The 24821-nt window shown below is 49.0% G+C and overlaps 1 protein-coding gene across 2 annotated transcripts in view; it reads left to right on the forward strand.

The window, feature by feature from the left end:
- The first annotated feature begins 1371 nt into the window (after positions 1-1371).
- Positions 1372-24821, forward strand: part of KDM4A (lysine demethylase 4A) — a 43072-nt gene continuing 19622 nt past the window's right edge. The window contains exons 1-11 of one of the 2 annotated variants that reach the window (XM_082615323.1): positions 1372-1494; positions 4137-4313; positions 4939-5114; positions 7729-7843; positions 9398-9591; positions 11872-11921; positions 12644-12747; positions 13153-13290; positions 13987-14237; positions 15349-15548; positions 16849-17237. In XM_082615323.1, coding sequence (XP_082471449.1) covers positions 4176-4313; positions 4939-5114; positions 7729-7843; positions 9398-9591; positions 11872-11921; positions 12644-12747; positions 13153-13290; positions 13987-14237; positions 15349-15548; positions 16849-17237 — 1755 coding nt within the window. In that variant the 5' untranslated portion in view covers positions 1372-1494; positions 4137-4175. Of the gene's footprint in view, positions 1495-1734; positions 1789-4136; positions 4314-4938; positions 5115-7728; positions 7844-9397; positions 9592-11871; positions 11922-12643; positions 12748-13152; positions 13291-13986; positions 14238-15348; positions 15549-16848; positions 17238-24821 lie in introns of those variants that run through there. The other variant, XM_082615324.1, reaches the window with a different exon arrangement.

Genomic DNA, 24821 nt, shown 5'->3' on the forward strand with positions numbered 1-24821 from the left:
TTTTGAAACAGAACCATGCTTTCTTTGGGGGGTGGGGGGGGGGCAGCATGTGCCCAGCCCCAGGTTATAAATCACAGTTGTTTTATGTCCATTCCATTCTATGTAATACCATCCTTTTTACCAACATATATTAACTCTCATCTTTACAACAATCCTGCAAGGCAGGTATTATCTTTTCCTCTTTACTCGTGGGAAAACCCAAACTTAGAGGAGCGACTGGTTTTGAACAAGATCTGACTCCATAGCTCTTTTTAAAAATTATTTATTTGTTTATTTATTTGGCTGCGTTGGGTATTAGTTGCGTCACGTGGGATCTTTAGTTGCGGCATGAGAACTCTGCGGCATGTGGGATCTAGTTCCCTGACCAGGGATGGAACCGGGGCCCCCTGCACTGGGAACGCAGACTCTTAGCCACTGAACCACCAGGGAAGTCCCTCCATAGCTCTTTACAGTGCACCACAGCACTACTCATCTGGGAGTAACTTTGTACATCTTTCATGACTCAGGCTGAGGGTATTCTACTTTTCTCTTTGACCTATCAGAGTGTCCTGTCTGCTTCCTTCCCCATCACCCTTGACAATCTGGGTGCTCCTTAGGGCGACTCACTACCTCTCAGGAACAGTTCCTAATGACTTCCAGGAACCCCCTCACCCGTCAGAAATATGTCTAATGACTTCCAGGATCTTCTCCCCCCACCTCAAGAGCTGCTCCTAATGACCCCAAATCCCTACTCACGGAGGAACTGCTTTTTAATGACCCTAAGGACATCCCCCCTCAGGACTTGTCCTAATGACCCACAGAGCTCCTTTCCCCTTAGGAACTGCTCCTTTCAAGAAATGTCCCGGTTTGCCGGCAAGTGAGGGGGTTCCCAAGACACGGGACTTTTTGCGTTTTAAAAACCGAGACAGTACTGGGCAATCTGGGACAGGTAGGTCACCTTATCAGGAACTCCTTGACCTCGGAAGCCACCCCTAAGGGTCCCCAGCGCACTTTTACCTTAGGTAAGGGTTCTACTCACCCCGCAGAAGAATGTCCCCACCCTTTCGTTAGAAACATCCTACAACGACCTCATCAGTGCCTTTCCCCTGGCCAACTAGCCCATTTCTAGGCACTCAACTCTTTTAATCCAGATTAGCTACGGGCGGCCAGAAGCCCGCCTGCGATTGGCCAGTTCTGCGATTCAGCAGAGATGCTCAGTGGCCGCGGTCGCGAGTGGTACAGCATTTCCTCCCGGCAACAGCCCTAGCCAGCGCTCATAGGCTGAGCCGATTGATGTGCCAGTACTTCGGGGCGGCTTCAGAGCGCGTTCATTGGCTGTTTGAAGGTTTCTGGCAGCCCCTGGATTGGTTGACTTTGTGGAGCGCTGTGCGACTGCGCAGAGGCCTACTTTAGAGGAGGCGGAGCTTCGTCCTTAGCCGGCTGGGAGAGCAGTGGGATCGGCTAGTGGCGACAGCAGAAGTCGGGCCTTAGCCCTGCCGGGGCAGTGGGCTTTAAGTAAGAACCAGAGGGTTTTTGAATCCCTTAAGTTTGTTGCTTCTGTAGCCGTGACCGTGAGCTCTGGTGGGGGAGGGGCGGAGGGCGGCCTTCAGCGGTCAGTGATAGGCATGGTTCTCGGTCAATGGGAGCAGGCGCTTCTGAAATGGGTCCTGAGATTGGCCCTTTCCAATCTCTTATAGCCAATAGACGTCGGGAAGGGTGGGCGGGTCTACTGGGCCTTATTTTCTTCTTCCTGCGGCCCGGACTCACTCGCCTAGGCGGCGGGGCCGGGAGGGGCCGGGCGTCTACGCGGTGAGCTTCGGGGACCTTGGGAGCGGGGGGCTACCTTGGGAGCGATACCCGCGGGAGCATCTGCGAGGGGAGGGGGCGGGAGTTTGAGGTGGTTGTTAGCAACAGCTCCCTTTATTGAGTTGGTAAGTACCCGGCCTAGTGCTTAGCGTTTCGCTTGCATCATCTGAGTTAATCACAGCAACCCTGCAGGGCAAGGAGGTTGGGATCCCCATTTTACAGGAGGAGAAACTGAGACTCGGGCAGCTTACACAGCCAAGGTCACACAGCTAATAAATGGCAGAGACTGGATCTGTATTCAGAGTTGTTTTAACTCCGGGGCAGTGCTCTCTTAAACCAGTAGGCTTTGTTGCTGGGTGGGGGGAGGAAGGTGTCAGGGAACGGGAACTTTCCCCAAGGAATAGATTGAGGGAAGGGAATCCTAGGGTAGAAGAAAAGGAATGAGCAATTGAGGTAAGAGCAGAGAAATCAGTTACTCAACAGTTACTGAGTGCCTACTCTGTGCCGTGCATTGTTCTAGGTTCTAGGCTTACAAAGATGAATAAGGCCAGAGGCAGATGAAGCCCCATTAGGGGTTTGGGAGGCCCTACAATGGGCCCTAACACTGTGTTCACATGATTATGTGTCTTTATAAAATTTGCAAGAGTAAGATATTTTGTATTCTTTTTTTAAAAGAGAGGGTCTTCAAGATTGCATAAAACTTTAGGTTCCTCTACACTTGGATCTGCCCTTGCAAAGGGCTTAGACTAAGTGGAGATTATGCTGTAGGCAGCACAGAGTAATGGAAGGAGCACTAGGAGCACATTACAGGACTGTGGGTAAATTTCCTGGTATGTAAAACGGAGCTTACAGTATATCTGCCATGCAAAGTTTGACGAGGTGCAGGAAAGCACCAGGCCAGGAACGCACTTTAGTCTTGGTGAAATGGAAGCTGGAGAGATGCGGGTACTGGGACTTGTCTTCTCTCGTACCTAAGACAGTTCCACTCCATGCTGTCTTCCCAGCCTTTTACTAGATTGTTGGTAGGTTGGACACAGTCTCCTCCCTTCTGATCGCTCCAGCTCTCAAGGGGACTCTTGGAGCTGAGCTGCCATGGCTTTGGGACCCAGATTTGGGGGAATTGAGTAAAGAAAAGGACATACGTTTTTTCCTTCTAAACTGGCTTCTTTTAGCTGGTGTGCTTGGTTCTTATTCAGTCAAAATAGTCTATTGTGTTACCAGGCAATGGGGATGCACCCACTTAACTGAAGGCCTCATCTAAAAACAAAGTAGTATTTATTTCACCTCCAGTCAGTTATGAAGTTTGCCCTTTATTGCCAGTTTATTGCCTGTTTAAATTTTGTCCTTTGAGTTCTGGGTACAGTGCAATTGAACTAGTTTCTAGCTTGACTTTGTATAGCAGTGCTGAAACTGCATTTTGGTTTAGATATGAGAATAATTTCACTTTAGGGTTTTAAAAATCATAGCTCAGGCTACTAATATCAGGGTACTCTTTAACCCTTAAACTTTGTAATCTGGTAGCCAACTAACTTTTCTTAGGAATCTAGAATCCTGTTTTAAAGCTTTGCCCTAGAAGGGAACCCGTAGATTGATTTTTATTTTTTAAAAATCTGGTTGTAGTATATTGAATTTAATACTTAGAAACAGTTAGCAAGGTGTGAATAAGGGAGCAGCTGAAAAGAGAAGGGTAAAATATGGGCGGGGCAGCTGCTTTGTTAGATGGGACCAACAACCAAATAATTACAGTTTCCCTTTTTTAGCTGAAACAATGTCTCCACGTAAGTCAGGTTTAAATACAGGCAATTTTGTACATTAGAATCCTTTAGACAGAACCTTTTCTGTCCCAGTGTGTCTTACTCATTTAAATGACCTGCCTAGAGGCAGATTCCAGGTGTGAGGTCTTACGGCTGCTTCAGAATTTCTTCATCTTTTACTATTTTCAGCACTGACATTTCCAGCATTCAATCTTAATTACATTATATATATATATTTTTAACATTTTAAAAAATATTTATTTTTGGTTGTGTTGGGTCTTTGTTGCTGCGCCTGGGCTTTCTCTAGTGGCGGTGAGCGGGGGCTACTCTTCATTGCAGTGTGCAGGCTTATCATTGCAGTGGCTTCTCTTGTTGCGAAGCATGGGCTCTAGGTGTGTGGGCTTCCGTAGCTGTGGTTTGCGGACTCCAGAGCGCAGGCTCAGTAGTTGTGGTGCACAGGCTTAGTTGCTCTGCGGCATCTTCCCAGACCAGGGCTCGAACCCGTGTCCCGTGCATCGGCAGGCAGATTCTTAACCACTGCGCCGCCAGGGAAGCCCACATTTTATATAATTTTATGTTCTTAATGTATTTCTTCAGATTCCTGCTTGACCAAAGTGACCTCAAAAAGGAGGGAAAATGGCTTCTGAATCTGAAACCTTGAATCCCAGTGCTCGGATAATGACCTTTTACCCGACTATGGAGGAGTTCCGGAACTTCAGTCGTTATATTGCCTACATTGAATCCCAAGGAGCTCATCGGGCTGGGCTGGCTAAGGTGGGGGACGGGGCCTTTGGGACTCAGGGTGGCAGTAAGATTTTTCCTAAATGAAGGCTGGAAGAACCGAGTTTTACTGAAAGGCAGGCTTGGTGGTAGTTGAATATTTGCTGTCCTATTTACAAGTTAATTCCTTTCGTTAACATCTGAAGCATCTCTTTTTAGGTTGGAGAAGAGCTGCTTAGAATGTTTAAAAGGGAGGAAGAGAGCAGTGTCCCAGGGCCAGCTGCTGTGGTGCTTCCATCTCTTGGTGGAGAAGGGTGTTTTCATCAATCCAACTTCTCTCGTTCTCGGTTTTGGTCTCATCCAGCACTCTGATAGTAATTTGGCTTCCCATGTGAACTTTCTGTTAGATTGAGAGAGAATCAACTCTTCAACCTCCTGTCTTGATGCCCAGATAAGATTCTGAGGCTGAGAATTCCGTACCTTAGATCATTGCAACTAGGCAGCTAGTTGGTAGCAGAACTGGATCAGGGCTAGCATGACAGTGTGACTTGCCGTGCTTGGGTGAGCATGGTTAAATCCATGTGACTTTTTAGTAGAATCGGCTGTTGGCCTGCACACTTCTTGGACTCTGACCAGCGTGTCAGGTTTCTGATCTCTTTGTTTCTTGTGTTCCCTACAGGTTGTTCCTCCAAAGGAGTGGAAGCCACGAGCATCCTATGATGATATTGATGACCTGGTCATTCCTGCCCCCATCCAGCAGCTGGTGACTGGGCAGTCTGGCCTCTTTACTCAGTACAACATACAGAAGAAAGCCATGACTGTTCGAGAGTTCCGCAAGATAGCCAATAGCGATAAGTGAGTGAAAACACTTTCCTTCCCCCCTGTCCTAGCATCTGGGACCTAATATCTCATGTGCAAAGCAGTCTCTAGGACTCCTGCCGTCCCACTGAAGAACAGTTTCCTCACCTCTAGCATCTATCTCTGTCCGCTCTTTACATGGAAGCGTTCCTCATCTCGGTACACGGTCACAGTCTAAACTTGTACATATTTTTACGTAAAGTAATCCCATTGTTTTTCCTTCAAAAGTAGGATCATTTACTGACTCTAATAATTTGCAAGGTTGCCAAGGGGAAACTTGGGAGTTGGTTCAAGAGGAGCGTTGGCCGGATGTATTGATACCACCCACTTATCAAAAAGTGGCCTTCGTAGTTTAAGTTATCTCTTCCTTCTGGGTCCTCCTGTCTTTAATCATGGCAAACTCCTCACAACCCCTACAGATGCTGTCTTATTTCCTTTGCGACATTAACCAAATGTGAGTGAACTACCAGGCTGGTTGCTGTTTTCTATCACTACATCATCGTCTGTACATTTTTGTCTCTGTTGGAAACATCTTTGTTTAGGCCTGCTGTTTTCAGTTGTTTTCCTCTGCTGTTTTTAATATTTTGCTCTCATTATCTCAGATTTACAGAGAATAAGTTGTGTGTTCCCCTCGTTGGGCTCTGACTAGTCCTTAATCCTCTTGCTTGGATCTTCTCCCTTCCCTTGTTACTTCTTCATTTTGTGGCTCCACAAGGGATTCCTCCCTCCCCCTTGCCTCTTCTCCTGAGCCTTTTTGGTCCACGCATATCTTGGTTTCAGCCAGACTTTTTTTTTTTTTTTTGCGGTACGCAGGCCTCTCACTGCTGTGGCCTCTCCCGTTGCGGAGCACAGGCTCCGGACGCGCAGGCTCAGCGGCCATGGCTCACGGGCCTAGCCGCTCCGCGGCATGTGGGATCTTCCCAGACTGGGGCACGAACCCGTGTCCCCTGCATCGGCAGGTGGACTCACAACCACTGCACCACCAGGGAATCCCCCCGCCAGACGTTTTTGCGGCTCTGCCGTGGAGGCTCGGAGTAGAGCCTCAGCTTGCCAGGCTTCACACTTGGAGCGCTTTATCATCTCACATCAGGTCGCACTCTTTCTCCGTCTGTGCTCTGCCTTCTTTTCCTTTGACATAGCACAGTTCTAAGTGTGGGCTTCCAATTTTAGTGGCAGCCTAACTCTTAAAGCATCTCTGTTGCTGGCCAAACTGCTGTCTAATGAGAGAATCTGTGTAAAAGCCTGTTGAAGAAGTGTGCCACGCTCCGCAGATGAGAGGCTGTGCCGTCTTCATGTCTGCTTCCTAGCTCTGCGCCGTGCCAAGCACACTTGCTTTGTTTCACGTTGGGTTGACCTCACTCAGGCCCCTGTGCTGTTCTTCCTGTCTCATCAACATATGGTAGGCCTTACCTTCTTTCAGGACACCTCTTTTGAAATCAGCCAGTCCTGTGTCTTTTCCCTTCATCTGAAATACAATCAATTCTTACCTTTGATTTCTGTCTGTGTGGTCAGCCAGCTTTAAGAAAACCCAGTAGGGTAGAAACCTAAACTTTTAAAGCAGATCAGTTGGAAGTAGAGCTATTTGTATTTAAAGGGAACTTGAGAGTTCTAAACTTTATTATTCATTAGTTTAACATCAAAATGTAAGGCAGTATTTAAAGTAAGATTTTTTTTTTCCCACTCATCTCATTATCTCCACATAGTTTCATTTTGGTTTTCCACTCCTTATGTTTTTTGGCCATTTGAGTTATAGTGTGCATTTTTAAATACCTATTAGGTTTACACGTTACTCTTTTTAAATTGCATAGTAATTTTTAAGTGGTTTGAATTTTTAAAAGATTTTTTTGGGAGTAAGTTTTCAGTATGTGATTATTGAGCTAAAGAGTACAGATATTTTTAATGGTATTATGTGGGGAGATATGTATATATATATATTGATAGGAGTGTGTGTGTATTTGAGTGTGTGAGCATATGTATACACATGTATTTTGCTAAATGGAACATCTGATGTGCAAAAACCTATTTTTATGTTTTTAGGACTATTTTATATTTTTATTAAAATATTTGGTTTTCAGGCGTGATGATTTGTTGAATGTTAGCCATACTGCATAGGATGCTGGTAATGTAGCAGTGACAACTGAAGTGAGCCCTCTTGGAGACGCTTTCTTAGAGTGCAGGGAAGTGAATTCTGTTCCAGGGCCTCAGCTCTCCATGTGCTGGGTTTTGGTTGTCTGTGGATACTTAGGGATTTGCAGTCTTGGTTCTCACAGGTTTGGAAGCCTGTTTTCTCCCTGTGTGGCCAAGCCATTCCTGACAGGTGCAGTGTGTAGTTATAGTAGAGTCTCTTGAAAGAGTGGAGGATATCAATCTTAAGGAAGATGGGCTTACATCTTTGTGTACATTACCTTTTTTGGGCCCAGAACCCACGAAGGGATGTTGAGGGAGTTACTGGGTACTATATTGGAACCTTGAAGGCCAAGGTTATGTCTTGTTCTTTGAAATGTCTTGCTATCCCTGGAACGGGATTGTGTCTCATGCCGTTCATAATGCCGCATGTATTTAGTCCCTTGTAAGTGGCTAACACTTTTTTTTCTTTTTTAACTTTTTAAAGGTACTGTACCCCACGCTATAGTGAATTTGAAGAGCTTGAACGGAAATACTGGAAAAATCTCACATTCAATCCCCCAATCTATGGTGCAGATGTGAATGGCACTCTCTATGAAAAGGTGAGACTTCCTGGGATCTCTATGCAGCATTTTTGCGATTTTGTAATTTAATACCATTTTCATCTGCCCAGCATGTAGTGGGCACCAAAAAGCTGTTTTGCTGAATGGGTATCTGGACAAAGGAATGGCCCACCACCAGGTGATGGGCTGTGCTCACTTAATTGTGGGTAGTTTTACATGTGACTGAATTTTATTTCTCCCACTCTACATGTGAATTGGATGATATGGTGTTCTTAGCAAGGGCTGTTACAAGAGGCCGTGGGTGGTAGCTCTGATGAGTTCTAGGAAGGGTGGGATCACAGTAAATGAAATGTTGGGGGAGAGCAATGTAGTTTCTGAAGAAAAAAAGATCACTGACCAATATAATGGAAGGGGTATATATTTAAGAAGAGGAAGATATTTAGATTTTCAGAATCCTCAAACAAGATTCTGTAGCAAAAGCTGTTTTAACAAATTTCATTGGCTTAGGATTTAGTGCTTTTTGGCATAGAGAACAGCCTTAGATATGATACAAGGAAGAAATATTTGGGACTGTTTTTTGGATGATTAAAAAATCTGTAGGGTGTTTTAGGGATTATCACTCTGATTAATTTATTGTTTTTGTAAATTATTTGAAGGAAGACGTTTAAAAAGTGGATTCCGGGTTTGTTGATGACAGCTTTTTTGGGTGGTGGGAAGTGACGCTTATAGGCATAAATCCAGAACTTACCTATAGGAAGGGGGCTCCTTGATGACCTTTACAACTCAGGATAACATTTTAGACTTTTTACTGAAGACACTGCCCAGTGGAAATAAGGGCTAGATAAGTCACAAATTAGTACACTTGATTCCCATGCTTTGTATTTTTTATGGTTTGAGAGTACTTTCCTCTTTTGACTTAAGTTTCTTTCTTTTCCTTTTTTTTAAAATTAATTTATTTTTGGCTGCGTTGGGTCTTCGTTGCTGCGCGCGGGCTCTCTCTAGTTGCGGCGAGTGGGTGCTACTCTTCGTTGTGGTGCATGGGCTTCTTTTTGCGGTGGCTCCTCTTGTTGCGGAGCATGGTCTCTAGGTGCGTGGGCTCCAGTAGTTGTGGCACATGGGCTCAGTAGTTGTGGCTTGCGGGCTCTAGAGCGCAGGCTCAGTAGTTGTGGTGCATAGGCTTAGTTGCTCTGCGGCATGTGGGATCTTCCTGGACCACCGCCCGAACCCTTGTCCCCTGCATTGGCGGGCGGATTCTTAACCACTGCACCACCAGGGAAGTCCTGACCTAAGTTTCTTTAGCTTCTGTGCAAACTCTTCCTCTTGGGTTTAGAACAGGTGGCTGTCCCTCCTTTTTCATCTTTTATGTACTAGTGTTCAGTGTTGTTCACCAACTGGTGTTTGCCCTTCGGAGGTATAATGGCGTCAGTTCCAGTGGCAGCTCTGAACAGCGAGTGAGGGGTGCTGTGGTCTTCAGGGCCATTCAGTTTCAACATTATTCCCAATCTTTGTTAGGAGTGACGGCTCACCCGTGACCTGCTCTGTGATTGGTGGGTTCAGAGCCTCAGTTTATATTCAGTATAACTTCCTCTGCAGCATGTTGATGAGTGGAATATTGGCCGCCTGAAAACAATCCTGGACTTGGTGGAAAAGGAGAGCGGGATCACCATTGAGGGCGTGAACACCCCATACCTGTACTTCGGCATGTGGAAGACATCCTTTGCCTGGCACACCGAAGACATGGACCTGTATAGCATCAATTACCTGCACTTCGGAGAACCCAAATCCTGGTAAAGTCGGCCTGCACTTGGCACTGGGGCTTCTCACCTTTCATGTGCCCAGGGAACACCTTGGAATCGGGCAAAATGCAGATTCTGGTTCGGCAGGCTTAGGGTGGGACTGGTGTGTTACATTTTGTTCCGACTTTCAAGCAGTAAGGTGCTGTTTGAGCTCTGGTGCTGTCCCTGCCCTTGGAGTAGCAGGCGTTAGCGGGCCGGGCACTTAGTACCACAGTATGAAAACAGAAAGGTGCCTGAGTGACCGAGAGCCATGGGGGCTCTCCCACTGCTGTCTGGTTTCTTTTTCTGAACAGGCCTGAGGCATTTCTTAGAGGCAGACTTCCAAGACTGGAGTCACTTCTTCAGATGATAGCTTTCTTTTCCTCATGGAAAAAATATTTGGTGAGCAGCAGTGTGTGCTTTACTCACGAGGGGACGCAGGACCACTCAGCATCCGCTCCCCGCTCTCCACCGAGGCTGCCGTCTGGCTGGGGAGAAATCAGAGAAGGCTCTCTCGTTTCTTCCTGCGCCCACCCATCTATCTCAGCATGTTAGTGAAGATGCTGCCTTCAGCAAAGCAAAAGACAGATGAGGTGCCCACCCTCACACAGATAGGGGACTGGTCAGGAGAGAGAAAGTGGGAGAAAAGCTCTGATGGGGAACAGTGGTTGTAATAGGTTCACACAGGAAGGTGTGTGAGCATGGGGACTAGAGAAGGCTCCCCTGGAAGAGATGACAGCTGAGCCGAGAGCTCGCAGATGAGGATGCGGCTGGGTGTGGTGGTGGTGGGTTCGGAAGGGGGACTGAGGGAAGGGTGTCTGGGTGGTTGTAACAACACGTGCAAAGACACTTGAGAGCGAGCATGGTGTCTTGAGTAACTAGAGGAAGGAAGTCCCTTGTGGTTTGCGTGCTGTGTATGAGGACGGAGGAGCGAGGAGGCCAGAGGGGACACCGTGGCCAGGCCACGGGGAGTCGTGCAAACTGTATCCGTCTCCATTCCTTTCCGGTATCTTCAGCCACATCCTTTCCCAGGGCTTTTCTTTTCTTCTGTCAGATGCTTTCCAGTTTCCAGTCTTGGAAGGGGGAAAACCCTTTTGAGCCTGTGATTACCCCCTAACTACTGTTGTAGTTCCTTCCTTAGGTGGCTGGACTTCTAGACTCTAGCTTTTGTGTCTTCCCCATGTTTACTCTGAAGTTCCCTGAATTTGGACTTTCTGTTCTCGGGTCAAGAGGTTTTCTAGTTGCTATATACACTCTTTAGGTCATCTGAAGTGGTTCCTTTAGAGACTTCTGTGCAAGGTTGCCTGATGGATCACAGAGTCCTTTAGGTGACAGACATTTTCCTCAGCTCCTCAACTGTTTTGTTGCATAACAAAGCTATTTGGGATGGGAAGGTTTTGTTGTGGAATCATCTTTAGAATGCATTGTAAGGGTAAATCAGACTTACTGGGAGTTCCCAAATATAAAGCTTAACAGTTGTACAAAAGTTTTAAATAGTCTTCTATGTATTTTTTATTTTCCGTTTTTTTTTTTTTTTTTTTTTTTTGCTGTACGCGGGCCTCTCACTGTTGTGGCCTCTCCCATTGCGGAGCACAGGCTCCGGACGCGCAGGCTCAGTGGCCATGGCTCACGGGCCCAGCCGCTCCGCGGCATGTGGGATCTTCCCAGACCGGGGCGCAAACCCGCGTCCCCTGCATCAGCAGGCGGACTCTCAACCACTGAGCCACCAGGGAAGCCCTTTTGTTCGTTTTTTAAAGAAGGGCATTTCCTATGGTGTCTAGATATGCACAGGGGTGGAGGAGTGAGTGCTTACTGGGTAATCAGTACACAGTTATGGAGACAAAGGGAAATGGGCTCAGCACATAGGGGCCAGGTCTCTGGTACCTGATCCATTGTCACCTCGTTTCCCATCTTCCTCCCTCTATCTCATCCCAGTTAGGCCTTTCAGGCTCTGCCAGGAGCACTTTAATGCCATCCTCCTTTTTTTTTTTTTAAACTTTTATTGCATGAACAACAACATAAAGGAGAACAACATTGAGTGTGTACCATAAATCCTGGTTCATGATAAATATTCAATAAATGTCTTGTTAAATGAATGAATATAAAAGATAAAACCGCTCACACTTCTGCGTGTGCTCTGCCCTCCTCTGCCCAAACAATCTAATACTTCATTTCTCCAGATCCCTATCTAGTTCTCGTGGTTGGGAAGTTGAAAAGTCTGATATTTCAAGCTGATCTGAAAGGGGGGACGAGCCCCTCTGCTCAGCGGCCGATGCTTCTGTGTGCTTGCAGGTACTCCGTCCCGCCTGAGCACGGAAAGCGGCTGGAGCGCCTGGCCAAAGGTACGGGGTCCACTTCGCTTGCTGGGTCAGACCTGCCTGTGAGCTGCGCTCATTGCTCTAAGGTGTCCACTTGCTGTGGTCCTTTCTCAGGCCCACATGTGGGGAGTGAGCCAGACTGCCAGATTGGTTACATATCGAGCGACTAAAATGAGAGCCTTTTCCCACTTTGTCTTGGGAAGGGACTTACTAAGTCTTAGACTGTGTTTGCCTCAGTTTTATCATGCATGGGTTTATTTGACCAGGGATAGTGTATTGGTCATATTGGGTCTGTCTCTTTTGCCAAAAACCCAAATCATCAAGTCAAAGTTGAATTTTATGCTTTGGTTCTTTTTAGTGGACTCTGATAGGTTTGTACCTCTACAGAGCCTATTTCACAAGAGCTTGGGTCGTGTGTGCTGTAGTTGTGTTACTAACAAAAGATTGAGGATCCCAGTGAATGGAGAAAGGCTCTAAATTGTTTCAAAGGTCTTTGTGAGAACAGAGGCACCTGGGGCAATCCCCCCAATAGGATTTGATTACCCATGTAACAGCCTACACAGGAGACAGCCCAGAGGTTCACTGTAGAACCTTAGGATTGACCTGAAGCTAGAAGAATCTGTGGAGATCACATTGGTGATTCATCCTCCTTATCATGTAGATGAGATGCACGGTGTGAGGTGACTCCAGGGTTACAGAGCCAGTGTGGGGCTGTGTATTAACTGTGCCCGTTTTCAATTAAACAGGCTTTTTCCCGGGCAGTGCTCAAAGCTGTGAGGCTTTTCTCCGCCATAAGATGACCTTGATTTCTCCTTTAATGCTGAAGAAATACGGAATTCCCTTTGACAAGGTGAGTGGATTTTGCACACAGCAGCCCTTGGCTTACACGGAAACCACCCTTTCTGGCGTGTGTTTCGCAGAGGAGCTTTATTCTGCTTGATTCTCTGTACCAGGTGTGGGCCAGGGCTAATCTGTATCATCATTTGATCTCGAAGCATTAAAGGTGGGCTACCCCTTCCTGGTGCCAGAGGAGGGTCAAGCCCCCTTGAACAGTGTCATCTGGAAGAGTCATTAATTACAGTCATGGTGTCTGATGTGTAGAGGCTTTGCATGTCACAGAAGATACCAAGTCCCCAGGGGTTTTGTGACCCATCCCTGGCCACTAAGCTCAGTTGTAGCAGAGCTGGAGCACAACTTTCCAGGTCTCTAGATGCCTGCCATTTGCTGCAGCTGCTTCCCGTTTGCTCTTGTTCAGGTGACTCAGGAAGCTGGAGAATTTATGATCACTTTCCCTTACGGGTACCATGCCGGCTTTAACCACGGCTTCAACTGTGCTGAGTCCACTAATTTTGCTGCCCGGCGGTGGATCGAGTACGGCAAACAGGCCGTGCTGGTAAGTCCGCTGGGCGTCCTTCACAGTAACGGCGTCTAAAAATGACTGGTTGAGCCAGCCCACCTTCTTAGATACACTGGCTGGTGATTAGAACATTTCTGTGAGCTGCTGGAATTCAGAAGCAGAGTGGCGGGGAATGTGCAAAAGTGCCAGCATCTTGTGTTCACAAAGAATTTAAAAAGATTTGTTCAGAGTTGAGTTGTATAAAATGAGGTTTCCGTGCTTGAGTCCATTGAGCATTAAAACGACACCTACACACTGTGCTGTTTCTTTCTTTAGCCACTCTGGGATTTCTCTGTTGAGGAGAAATCTTAAGGGCTTCCTTTTACATTAGGGAAGCAGCAGGGCTGGACGTTTGGCTGGGAGTAGACTCGCTTCTGTGGTCCTGGTTTGGATAGACAGCAGAGGGAAGGTGGACATTGACCATCCAGGCTCTAAGCTGAGCCTCATCTCTACCCGTTCTCCATGTGCCCTAGTTAGCGCCCAGGTTGACTTGCCCCAGTGCCTTTTTTCCCTGCTTCCTTTCATATGTGAAGGCTCTGCAAGGACGTTATGTCCTCAGCCTGTGAACCCAAACAGTTCAGCCTTAAACTGTCTTGTGTCTTTTCCCATTCGGAGGGAGGAGATGGGAGGAGGGGGTCGGGGGAGGAGCAGGGCAAGTGTCTCACCTGGAGCTCCTCTGGCACCTTGCGACAGTGCTCCTGCAGGAAGGACATGGTGAAGATCTCCATGGACGTGTTTGTGAGGAAGTTCCAGCCAGAAAGGTACAAACTCTGGAAAGCTGGGAAGGACAGCACTGTCATCGACCACACTCTGCCCACGCCAGAAGCGGCCGAGTTTCTCAAGGAGAGTGAACTGGCCCCGAGAGCCCAGAAGGAGGAGGAGTGCCCGGAGGAGGACGACATGGAGGGGGTTGAGGATGGAGAGGAGGGTGACCTGAAGAGGAGGTAACCCTGCAGCCCTCGGGCCCAGCTGCCTGAGGGAGGCGTGTCTGGCAGCTCCCGTAGCCTCCCGAGAGACTGCTTCTGAGTGGGGTGTTTGAGCACAGCTGAGGGAATGTTTTTCTTGGTACAGGCCCCAGAATCCTCAGTGAGGTGTTCAGGCCCTTCCTCATGGCTGCCACCCAAGGATGGTAGCACCGCTACATGGGCCGTAGTCTGCTGGAGCAAGGCTCACATGCGTGCGAGGGCATGGCTCCCTCTGAGCCAGAGAAGCCAGTTTTCTCATTGTCATTTGAGGGCTTTTTAAAAAATAAATTTATTAGTTTATTAATTTATTATTATTTTTTTATTTTTGACTGCGTTGGGTCTTTGTTGCTGCGCACGGGCTTTCTCTAGCTGTGGCGAACAGGGGCTACTCTTCGTTGCGGTGCGCAGGCTTCTCATCGCGGTGGCTTCTCGTTGTGGAGCACGGGCTCTAGGCGTGCGGGCTTCAGTAGTTGTGGCTCGCCGGCTCTAGAGTACGGGCTCAGTAGTTGTGGCACGCGGGCTCAGTAGTTGTGGCTCGCGGGGCTCTAGAGCGCAGGCTCAGTAGTTGTGGCGCATAGGCTTAGTTGCTCTGCGGCATGTGGGATCTTCCCGGACCAGGGCTCAAACCCGTGTCCCCTGCATTGGTAGGCGGATTCTTAACCACTGCGCCCCCAGGGAAGTCCCCATTTGAGGGCTTTTTGAAAAGGCAAGAGTAGTGAAGGAAATGAGACTCGCAAGGGCAGGGGCCAGGGTCCTCGGTGTCTGAGCCAGAGGATCTGTCCTCAGGAGAGTTTCTCCTGGGCTGTGTGGGGAAGAAAGGAGGAACATTTATCGGGGACCTGCTGTACACCAGGCGCTCTGCCAGGTGCTCAGCACACCTTTTCTTAAGCCTCATGTCAAACCTGTGAAGGGGGTGGTGACATCCCTATTTGCATTTGATGGAACAGGCTCCGGGAGGTGAGGTCCCTGGTCTCAGGTGGCACCAAAGTGTGAAGCAGACTCTGGCCATTGATTTTGGGTTGTGTGGGGAGGTGTTTGTGTAAGCAGATGTATACTGGGGCTCTTAAAAAGTTTGCCCTCCTCCTTGCAGCCTGGCCAAGCACCGTATCGGGACAAAGAGGCACCGAGTTTGTCTTGAAATCCCACAGGAGGTGAGTCAGAGCGAGCTCTTCCCCAGGGAGGAGCTGGGCTCTGGACAATACGATATGGCAGAGTGCCAGGCCGCCCTTGCTCCTGTGAGGCCCACCCACAGCTCCGTGCGCCAAGTTGAGGACGGTCTCACCTTCCCAGGTGAGTTGGTTATGGTATTTTTCCCCACAGCCCTAATCATTCTTTTCTGTGTTGGACGCCACATCAATGCAAGGTCGCAGATGTGACAAAGGGGAGGCGGGTCTGTGAGCAGATGGTGTGATTGGAGTGTGGGAAGTGCTTTGGTTGGGGTCACCCAGGGCGGCTGAGGAACATGGGGGAAAGGCCTCCGCCCACCCTCTGCCTGGTGAAGTGCCCGTGAATTAACTCTTACAGAGTAAGCAGCGATTTTCCAGGCAGACAGACTGGGGGGGACATAGAAGGGGCTTCCCTGATAGGAGGAGCAGGGGCCCAGGCCCAGAGACGTGCACAAGCATGAGCTGTTTGGGGAGCTGGCAGTGATTTCCTGTGATTTGAACAAGGGGTGGGAAGGGTGGGAGACGGGTGTGTCACAGGAGCGACCTGAGAAATGGGATGAGATGATGTGGAGACTGCCTGCCGCCTGAGAGTTTGCTCATTGGGAGGCTTGAGAGGCCGTTTGTATTTCAGGAGAGGACAGTGTGGTCCAGTACAGTGTTTGAAAGCGTTCACTAGGACAGTTGTTGAGTATAGATGTGTTAGGAAGGGGCTTGTATCAGTCTCGGGTCAGGCTTGGAGGATCTCTGCGTCGACAGGACCTTGGAGTATCTGCTGAGAGCCAGTCAGCACTATGGACTTGGACCCTGGGGCCCTGCTGCCTTCTGTTGAGCCGTCTTTCTAGCCTGGCTTCTCTGGGTCTCTGCTGAGCTGCAGGAGACTTCTGAGGAAGTGACAGCTGCCACTTAACTGAGTGTCTGCTGTGTGCAAGGCTGTGCTTTCACCTTACACGCAGCAGTCTTATTTAAAAACCCTGGAGAGAGGTGGTAGTATCCTCAAGTTACAGAGGATGAAACTGGAGGCCCAGAGAGGCTAAGCAGCTCGCCCCAGATCACACAGGGACCCTTTCGGTGGTGGAGTCAGAGTTCAGAGCCAGGCCTCACTTGCTGCCCGTGTTCCTTGGCCTTGTCAGTCTGCCTTTCTTTTTTTTTTTTTTTTCTTTTGCGATACGCGGGCCTCTCATTGTTGTGGCGTCTCCCGTTGCGGAGCACAGGCTCTGGATGCGCAGGCTTAGCGGCCAAGGCTCACGGGTCCAGCCACTCCGCGGCATGTGGGATTTTCCCGGACCGGGGCTCGAACCTGTGTCCCCTGCATCGGCTGGCTGACTCTCAACCACTGCGCCACCAGGGAAGCCCCACTTTGCCTTTCTCGAAGTTCAGAAGCACAGGAGAAAGTGGGTTCTGTACAGTGTGTCTGTGTGTTTCAGATTATTCCGACTCCACCGAAGTCAAATTTGAAGAGCTTAAAAATGTCAAGCTGGAAGAGGAGGAGGAGGAGATGGAGGAGGAGATGGAGGAGGATCAGGAAGCGGCTGCCTTGGACCTTTCTGTGAATCCGGTTTCTTTTGGGGGTCGCCTCGTCTTCTCAGGCTCCAAAAAGAAGTCATCTTCCAGCCTGGGCTCTGGTTCTTCACGGGATTCTATTTCTTCCGATTCAGAAACCAGTGAGCCTCTGTCCTGCCGAGCCCAAGGGCAAACAGGAGTCCTCACTGTGCACAGCTACGCCAAAGGGGACGACAGGGTCACCGCAGGAGAGTCATACACGAGGAAAAAAGGGGGTGTCACCAGGAGCATCAACGAGCAGGAGCTGGCTGAGGTGTGGGCGCTGGGTGGGGTGGGGGGCAGGGGGCCTCCCGTGTTGGGGAGGGAGGTGGTTCTGGCACTGGGCTGCTGCAGAGTCCCAGATGGCAGGAGAGTCCCTCAGGATGAACCGCCAGTCTGCAATTGTGTCAAGCAAAAGCCAGGTGGCAGTGGGTCACTTCAGCTTGTTCTTTGCTCGGAGTTCCTCTCTCTTATCTCTGTGCGACTGTTGTTCCAAAGAATTGCCTTGCAGCCTCAGTGGCCGCCCTCGGTGGATCTTCAGCTGAGTTGGGTGCATCCTCTGCCCCTCCTGGCCTTAAGGACCAGGGTTCGAGTGGCAGTGGTTGCAGGGTTTGAGGTTTGGGGTGAGGTGGCCTTCCTTAGCCTGGACTCCCCTGGGAGTTCTCCCTCTACTCCCCTCTTCATTCTTCCCCTCCCAGTATAACAGTGCTAACGCAGCATCGTTTTGGAGGCCAGGATGAACTCCAGAGCTGTAACCGCGGACATGTGTGTTCAGGCCTCCTCTCAGGACACGCCGTTGCCAAAAGCTCTGTCTTTTGTTTGTTCTGTGTAGAAAGGCGTTTGGTGGGTCTGAGTGGGATACAGCGGGCCACGTTGGGTGCATCCGACTCAGGCCTGCCCTGAGTGACCTGCTCTCTCCCCAGCCTTGCAGCCTATGTGTAAGTTGCAGCCCAGGCTGGGGCTGGAGTGGGATCACTGGCAGGTAGTAGAAGTCAGCACAGACTTCCCCGTTCCCTTCCCTTCATCTTTGAAAAATTTATCGTCTAAAAGTTTTTATTATGAAACATTTTAAAAGTATATGCAACTAGAATACTGTCATGAGCGCCACGTGTACCCTTGTTATTTCTTCATATTAACAATTGGCTTGTTGGCTTTATCTTTTCTGTGGCTGAAATACTGACACTTAAAATTCCTCTAGTTTTTTCAGCAGTGCCTTTCTGTGGTTGGTTTTTCCCCTTGTCTTGAACACCCGATGTAGTTTTTCTTTCTGCCTTCTCTGAATCTTGGGCTCAGTTTCTGTAGACCCCCTTTCTCCACGTGAAGGTCCCCCCTCCCTCTCACACGGCGTGTGGGTATCCACCGTACACGTGCCTCTGATCGCCGCTCCCTCTGCACTCCTGTGGCTGCTTCCGCAGGAGAGGGCTCTTCCGCTTGGAAACCAGAACCCCTTAGGTTCCCCGTGGCCGCATCCCAGCCATCCTTCCCAAAGCTCTGTGCCCTCTTGTGCATCCTGCTGTCTCTGCAGGCCACGCTGTCCTTCTCTTGCCCTGTCCTCCTGACTTGCTTTCCTCCAGCTGCATTCACAACCACAGAAGCTGCTAACAATAGCAAGGATTTACTAGACACTTGAATGCGTTGTTCAGACCACATGTTACTGCTGAAGCAATCTTACCACAGTCAGGTTTTTTGTGGCGTTTTTTTTTTTTTTTGGTGGTGGGGGCAATACATAAATTACAGCCATCTTTTTTCCTCTCAAATTAGGAACCAGTTAAGTTATGGATACAGGAGGCAGGCACATGCACTCAGAATGCCACTTTGTTACCAGTTAAAATGGTTGAAGAGAGTGGCTTCTAACCTGTGGCCGAATGGCCCTGCCGCTCACTTACCCTCAATTACAGATGACCCACCTAGTCACAGGTGGCCCTGGACGACTCAGGCCCCTCTCACAGAGGCAGAGAGTTTCCCACTCATCTTCTGTGTGTTGTGCACACAGGAATGCACTCACTCTGCAAAAGGCAGATGCCAGAAAATGAAAGCCAGGACTCCTCCCGCGGAAATATGCTGGGAGAGGCTTCTCTCTGACACGCCTCTCTCGTGCAACCCCTGCTCCAGAACTGTAGCGTGTCTTGCTGGTTCTTTTTTGTTTGTGTGTGGACCTCTCAGCTGCAGCCTGATGGTAATAACTTCTCCGCTCCGTCACCTGCCATCTTTCCCACCTCTCCCCTTGACGTGCTGGCGTCCTCTTCGCTTTACTCTGTAATGGTTTGTACGCCTGCTCTGGGCTAGGACTGTGCCTTCAAGGAGCTCATAGTCTAGGCAAATAGATGCGAGCAGGGAATTCTAGTACCTGGTGATGAGCATTGCAGCACAAGTGGAGGAGTTAGCAGCTTGGCCTGGGGTTGGGGTGAGGAGGCAGAGAGACAGCAGGGGAAGGAGCTTAGCGGGAGCATGCTGGGAGGATGAGATGAAATTGGAGCGGGAATCTAGGGGAGGAGAGGGTTCTGTTTGGTGCTGGGGGCTCATGCCAGGGTCAGAGCAGGTCGGGGGTCCACAGTGGTTTTGTTGGTCTCAGGCATATGGGATGAGAAGGCCTTGGGAAGTGTGGGTGGGCTGTGTCAGGAGCCGGGTCCTGGAGTTCTGAGGCTCTTTTGACTTGAGAGTCAGGGGGTGGGGGGCAGTGGAAGTTTCCCTGCCATGTGTTTTTGGAGATTGAAGATTTCTATAACACGTTTTTTAATACACAAAGATGCATTGAAGATTTCTATAACGCGTTTTTTAATACACAAAGATGCATATGGTATAATACAGCGAACCAAAATACCGATCGTCAAGATCTAACAGTTGTCAATATTTTGTCACATTTGCTTCATCTGTCTTTTTTCTTTTATCTTCTTTGTGGCTGTGCAACTTGTGGGATCTTAGTTCCCTGACCAGGGATTGAACCTCTGGCACAGTGAAAGCGCTGAGTCCTAATCACTGGACCGCCAAGGAAGTCCCCATCTGTCCTTTTTTTATTTGCTGAAGTATTTTATAGCAAATCCGGATGTTATGTGATTTCTTCCCTACTTCAGTGTGTATCTCTGAAAAATATGGGTGTTTTCTTAATCACCGCGCTGTTTTATTTATTTATTTATTTATTTATTTATTTATTTATTTATTTTTTGCGGCACGCGGGCCTCTCACTGCTGTGGCCTCTCCCGCTGCGGAGCACAGGCTCCGGATGCGCAGGCTTAGCGGCCACGGCTCACGGACCCCGCCGCTCCGCAGCACGTGGGATCTTCCCAGACCGGGGCACGAACCCGCGTCCCCTGCATCGGCAGGCAGACCCTCAACCACTGCGCCACCAGGGAAGCCCCACCATGCCGTTTTATACCTAACAAAATGGCAGAAATTCTCTAGCATTATCTAATACCCAGTTCACAATCAAATTTCCCCAGTAGTCTAAACAAAATTTATTTTACAGTAGGTTTGTTTGAATCAGGATTTAATTAATCTTACATCTTGTCTGTTCATTATGTCTCTTAAGTCTGCCTTAATCTAGAGCAGTGCCCCTCTGTCCACCTGCCACTGACTCACTCAAAGAAACTGTCAGTTGTTCTTTGGATTGCCCAGTGAAGCGTTTTTTAAGCTTTGCATTGATGTCTTGGAAGATCATTTTGGAAGCAGTATAAAGGTTTTTGGGGGAAGAAGGAGGCAAAATTAGAAACAACAGAGGTTCCTTTGAAGATGGAATTATAGATGATTTTCACTTCCTGCATTTAAAAATTGTTTGAATACTTTTTATGAATACGTATTATTTTTATAATCAAATACTTCTCCTTCAGGACAGGAGGAAAAATGGTTTGCAAGAGGGAAATCAGTTTGGAACCTGTTCCTTTAGTCTGAGAGGTGGTGAGGGCCTGAGCCGTGAGGTGCTGGCGGGGGTGGATGGAGGGGGCTGGGGTAATGAGTGCTTGGAAGGTGGGAGCCCGGGGCCGGGGGCTGTGTGGGGTGAGTGGGAGGGCAGTGCAGGGGTGACCTGGAATTCTGGCTCGTGTTACTTACAGGATGGACAGGGGTGTATGGTGGAGGATGGAGGTGGCAGGAAAAGGGAAGGGGTTATTTGAGTGTGACTCAGGTGTGAGTTCAGCCTGGGGCATGCTGAGTGCGACCTGCTTTGTAAGGCAGGCATTGGAGACGTGCATACACGCACCTTAGGTGGGTAGTTTTGGGAGTCACCCTCACCTGGAGGGTGTCGGTGGGTGTGGGAGAGTTCGCCTGTGGGGCATGTGGAACATGAAGAACAGTTTTCACAGTACGGGTGTTGGTAGAGGGCCCGGGAAGGAGAAGGACAAGCAGAAGAGAGCAGCCAGAGGTTCAGGAGCTAGGAGAGGGTCGTGTGTGCAGAGCCGGGGAGGAGAGGGTGGAAGACGGTGGCAGCCGGCTGAGTGGGCCTGCGTTAAAGAGGGGGCGGTGGGACATAATGAGAGCGGGAGGCGGGGGAGCTCTGACAGGAGGGAGGGCTGGGGTCTCTAGCAGAGGCGGGCACAGGAGAGGATGGCTGCAGGTGGGTTTTTATTGTAGTAAAATATGCATGACATAAAATATCACTCTAACCCTTTTTTAGTGTACAGCTCAGGGGCCTTAAGTGCCTTCATATTTTGTGCAGCCATCAGCAGGCCGCAGATAGTTTTGAGGTGGGAAGAGGCAGTTGTCTGTCTGGAGCAGTCCTGTGCTCATTGGGGCCCAGCTCCTTTTCAAAAGCCAGTATATTCCTGGAAACCTCGTTGCTTCTCAGCTGCGTCCCTTTCTCCTTCCAGTCCCTCCAGCACTTTGCTCCGTGTCTAAGACGCTGTCTTGGTCTCGGTGCGGTTGTCACAGGCGGGTGAAGGTGCACTTCTAGGAGCCAGGTACTGGGCCACATCCAGCCTTGCCTCTTGAGGCACCGGCGTGGTCCCCGGGCCCTGGCCCAGGAGCCTCTGTAAACGTGGGTGGAACGAATGGAAGTTGAGCTCCAGTAAGAAGCTGACTTGAGGGTTGATTGATTGGATGGGATGGCAGACTGCCAGTCAAGGCTTGGGCAGAAGCTGAGGCACTCTGCCTGTCCCTGGAGAGGTCTAATAGCATTGCGTCTATATCTGGAAACAGCTGGGTTTTGAAAAACACCCTTGTGGGCCCCCTCCCCTCACTTTGAGCGTCCCCCAAGGTATAATTCGAGCCATCTGCTCTTCAGTTAACGTGCTGCTGTCTTGTGTCAGGGGCCATGGTAAAAGGGCCCCTGGTGACTGACTGCTGAAGCACCACAGCCTGAGTCTTCACAGCAACATGTCTGCTGCAGAAGTTCTTGTTAGTTCAGGCTGCTTTGAAAAAGTGAGTTCCCTAAAGAAGGAGAGAGAACACTTGGTTCTTTGTACAGAACAAGCCCCGTCAGGAACATTGACCTTGACCTGGCTGCCCATGTGTCGGGGGTAACAGAGAACTCAAGAGAGAGCCTGGAGCTCCAGCTCTCTTGCTGGCAGCGGCCTGGGAGACCTTGCATGCCATCCCACCCCGTCCTCACAAAGAGCTCTGAGGGGCAGTGCTCTTTACGCCGTTTTATTACTGGGTTGCCACTTGCTCGGGCTCATGTGGCTAAATGGTTGAACGAGGATTTGAACCCAGCTCTTTCTGTTAAATCCTGTGGGAAGTTAGAAATTGGAGTACATTGCAGGGAAAGGCTGTGAGGAATTGGAGGAGGAGTATTTAGCCAGAAGAGGAGAAAAAGTGGAAGGATGTTCAAATATTTGAGTAGGTCTGACTGCTTTGGTCAGAGGCAGAGTGATGGTAGCAGAAAGGGCAGACTTAGACCTGGCTGGGTTGTCAGCCCCTTACGGTTAGAAATCCCATATCACCATCTCTGCGTTGCCGCAGCACCAGGCATGGTACGCTGGGCATATCTGCTGGGCGTGCAGGAAGCCCTTTGGTTAAACAGATGTGGACAGAGGCGGCCTCCTCCTTTCCCGAAGCCAAGTTCTGGCGTTCTTGGTTCTGACCCCTCTACCTCCTCCAGTGCTTGCCTGTAAAATGATTCGTCTCCACCTCCTACCCCCTATTCATTTTCTGTTGCTGTTTTAACAAGTTACACAAACTTAGTGTCCTAACACAAATTTACCATCTTCTTGTTCTTCAGTTCAGAAGTCTGAAATAGGCCTCATGGTGCTAAAGGCAAGGTGTCTTCAGGGCTCTGTACCTTTCTGTGGGGAGTCCATTTCCTTGTCCTTTCCAGCTTCCCTGGGGGCACCTGTATTCCTTGGCCATGGCCCTTGCCTTCCACCTTTAAAGGCGGCAACATCTGGCCAAGTCTTTCTCATGTCACCTCACTTTGACAGTGACTCTTCTGCTTCCTTCTTCCATTATTAAGCGCTGTTCTGTTTGAATACATTGGGCCCATCCACATAATCCAGGATGATGGTCATCTGATTAGCAACCTTAACAGTTCCTTGTCATGTTAACCTAACGTATTCACAGGGATTATTAGGACTCTGCATCTTTGGGGGACAAGCTTCTTCGCCCATAAAACCATACTCACAAAGCCCCTATCTTAAAAATACACCTGGAGGAAATCTCCTTCTCAAGCTACCATCTCATTCCTTTCCTGGTCTTCACAAAAATAGTCTGTGTGGTATACTCACTCCCTAGTTCCTTATTGTGTGTCTATTGGAACTTATCTCTCAAAAAGTCCTGGCACCTCCCAGTTGCTGAGTCCCTTGGCTGCTGCCTGCTCAGCTCTTCTGTAGTGTTTGGACTGTGGATTTCCCACTTGAGGGCCCCTTTCCCCCAGCATCTCCTCTTTCTTCTTACTCCTGTCCTGGAAGGCTTAGTCTCCAGTCAGTTTATCTTCCACTGATCATCTCATCCATTGCATGATTTAAACTCTGAGCCTGATGTTGAGGATTCCCAAATCCACAGCTCTTGCTCTGACCTCCTTTCTGAACTCCCAGGCTGAATTTCTTCGTGCCCCCTGGGTATTATATCCAGATGAAGGGCCCACAGGTAGGTGTTGTGTGTACCATATGCAGCACATTTAACTTGGCTAACTTGGCTTGTTACCACTCCCCCCTCATCCATAGGAGCCCTCTTAGTCTCTCTCACCTTGGAGACCCAGGCTGGAAATCCCCACCATCATTGGTTCCTTTATTCTCATGCCTTTACTTCCTGGTCTCTGCCACATCTCACATTTAGGCCTGTTATCTAGGTGGTCTTCGTAGTAGGGGATGCAAGATGATTACGGGGATGTAGGAGTCAAATAATGGAACTTTATTTTTATCTTAATCCTTTTACAGTCTATTTTTGTTTTAAAGTGCTTTGTTTTAAAGTACATTAGTGTATGTAATTCATCAGTAAGTATACCTGTGTTGGGGTGCATATCCCTACATTTTTTATTTTCCTGGTAACACTGTCAAATAAATTTGGTATTTCCAGTTTGTTTTAGACAAAGAACCCCTTCTTTAAGTGACCTCTTACTCATTTTTATTTATTTATTTAATTTATTTTTTTTGTGATACGCGGGTCTCTCACTGTTGTGGCCTCTCCCGGAGCACAGGCTCCGGACGCACAGGCTCAGCAGCCATGGCTCACGGGCTCAACCGCTCCACGGCATGCGGGATCTTCCCGGACTGGGGCACGAACCCGTGTCCCCTGCATCGGCAGGCGGACTCTCAACCACTGCGCCACCAGGGAAGCCCCTTCTTACTCATTTAAAAAATGTAAATCAAAAGCAGGGCTGTTGTGGTTGGAATGGAGCCCCACCTGTTCACTCTGATGGAGGCTTTCTCAGGCCTCTCTTTTTTTTTGTTTTTGCGGTACATGGGCCTTTCACTGTTGTGGCCTCTTCCGCTGC

The sequence above is a fragment of the Mesoplodon mirus genome (assembly GCF_964341445.2).
Source record: "Mesoplodon mirus genome assembly, chromosome: 3".
In the NCBI taxonomy this organism is placed as follows: domain Eukaryota; kingdom Metazoa; phylum Chordata; class Mammalia; order Artiodactyla; family Ziphiidae; genus Mesoplodon; species Mesoplodon mirus.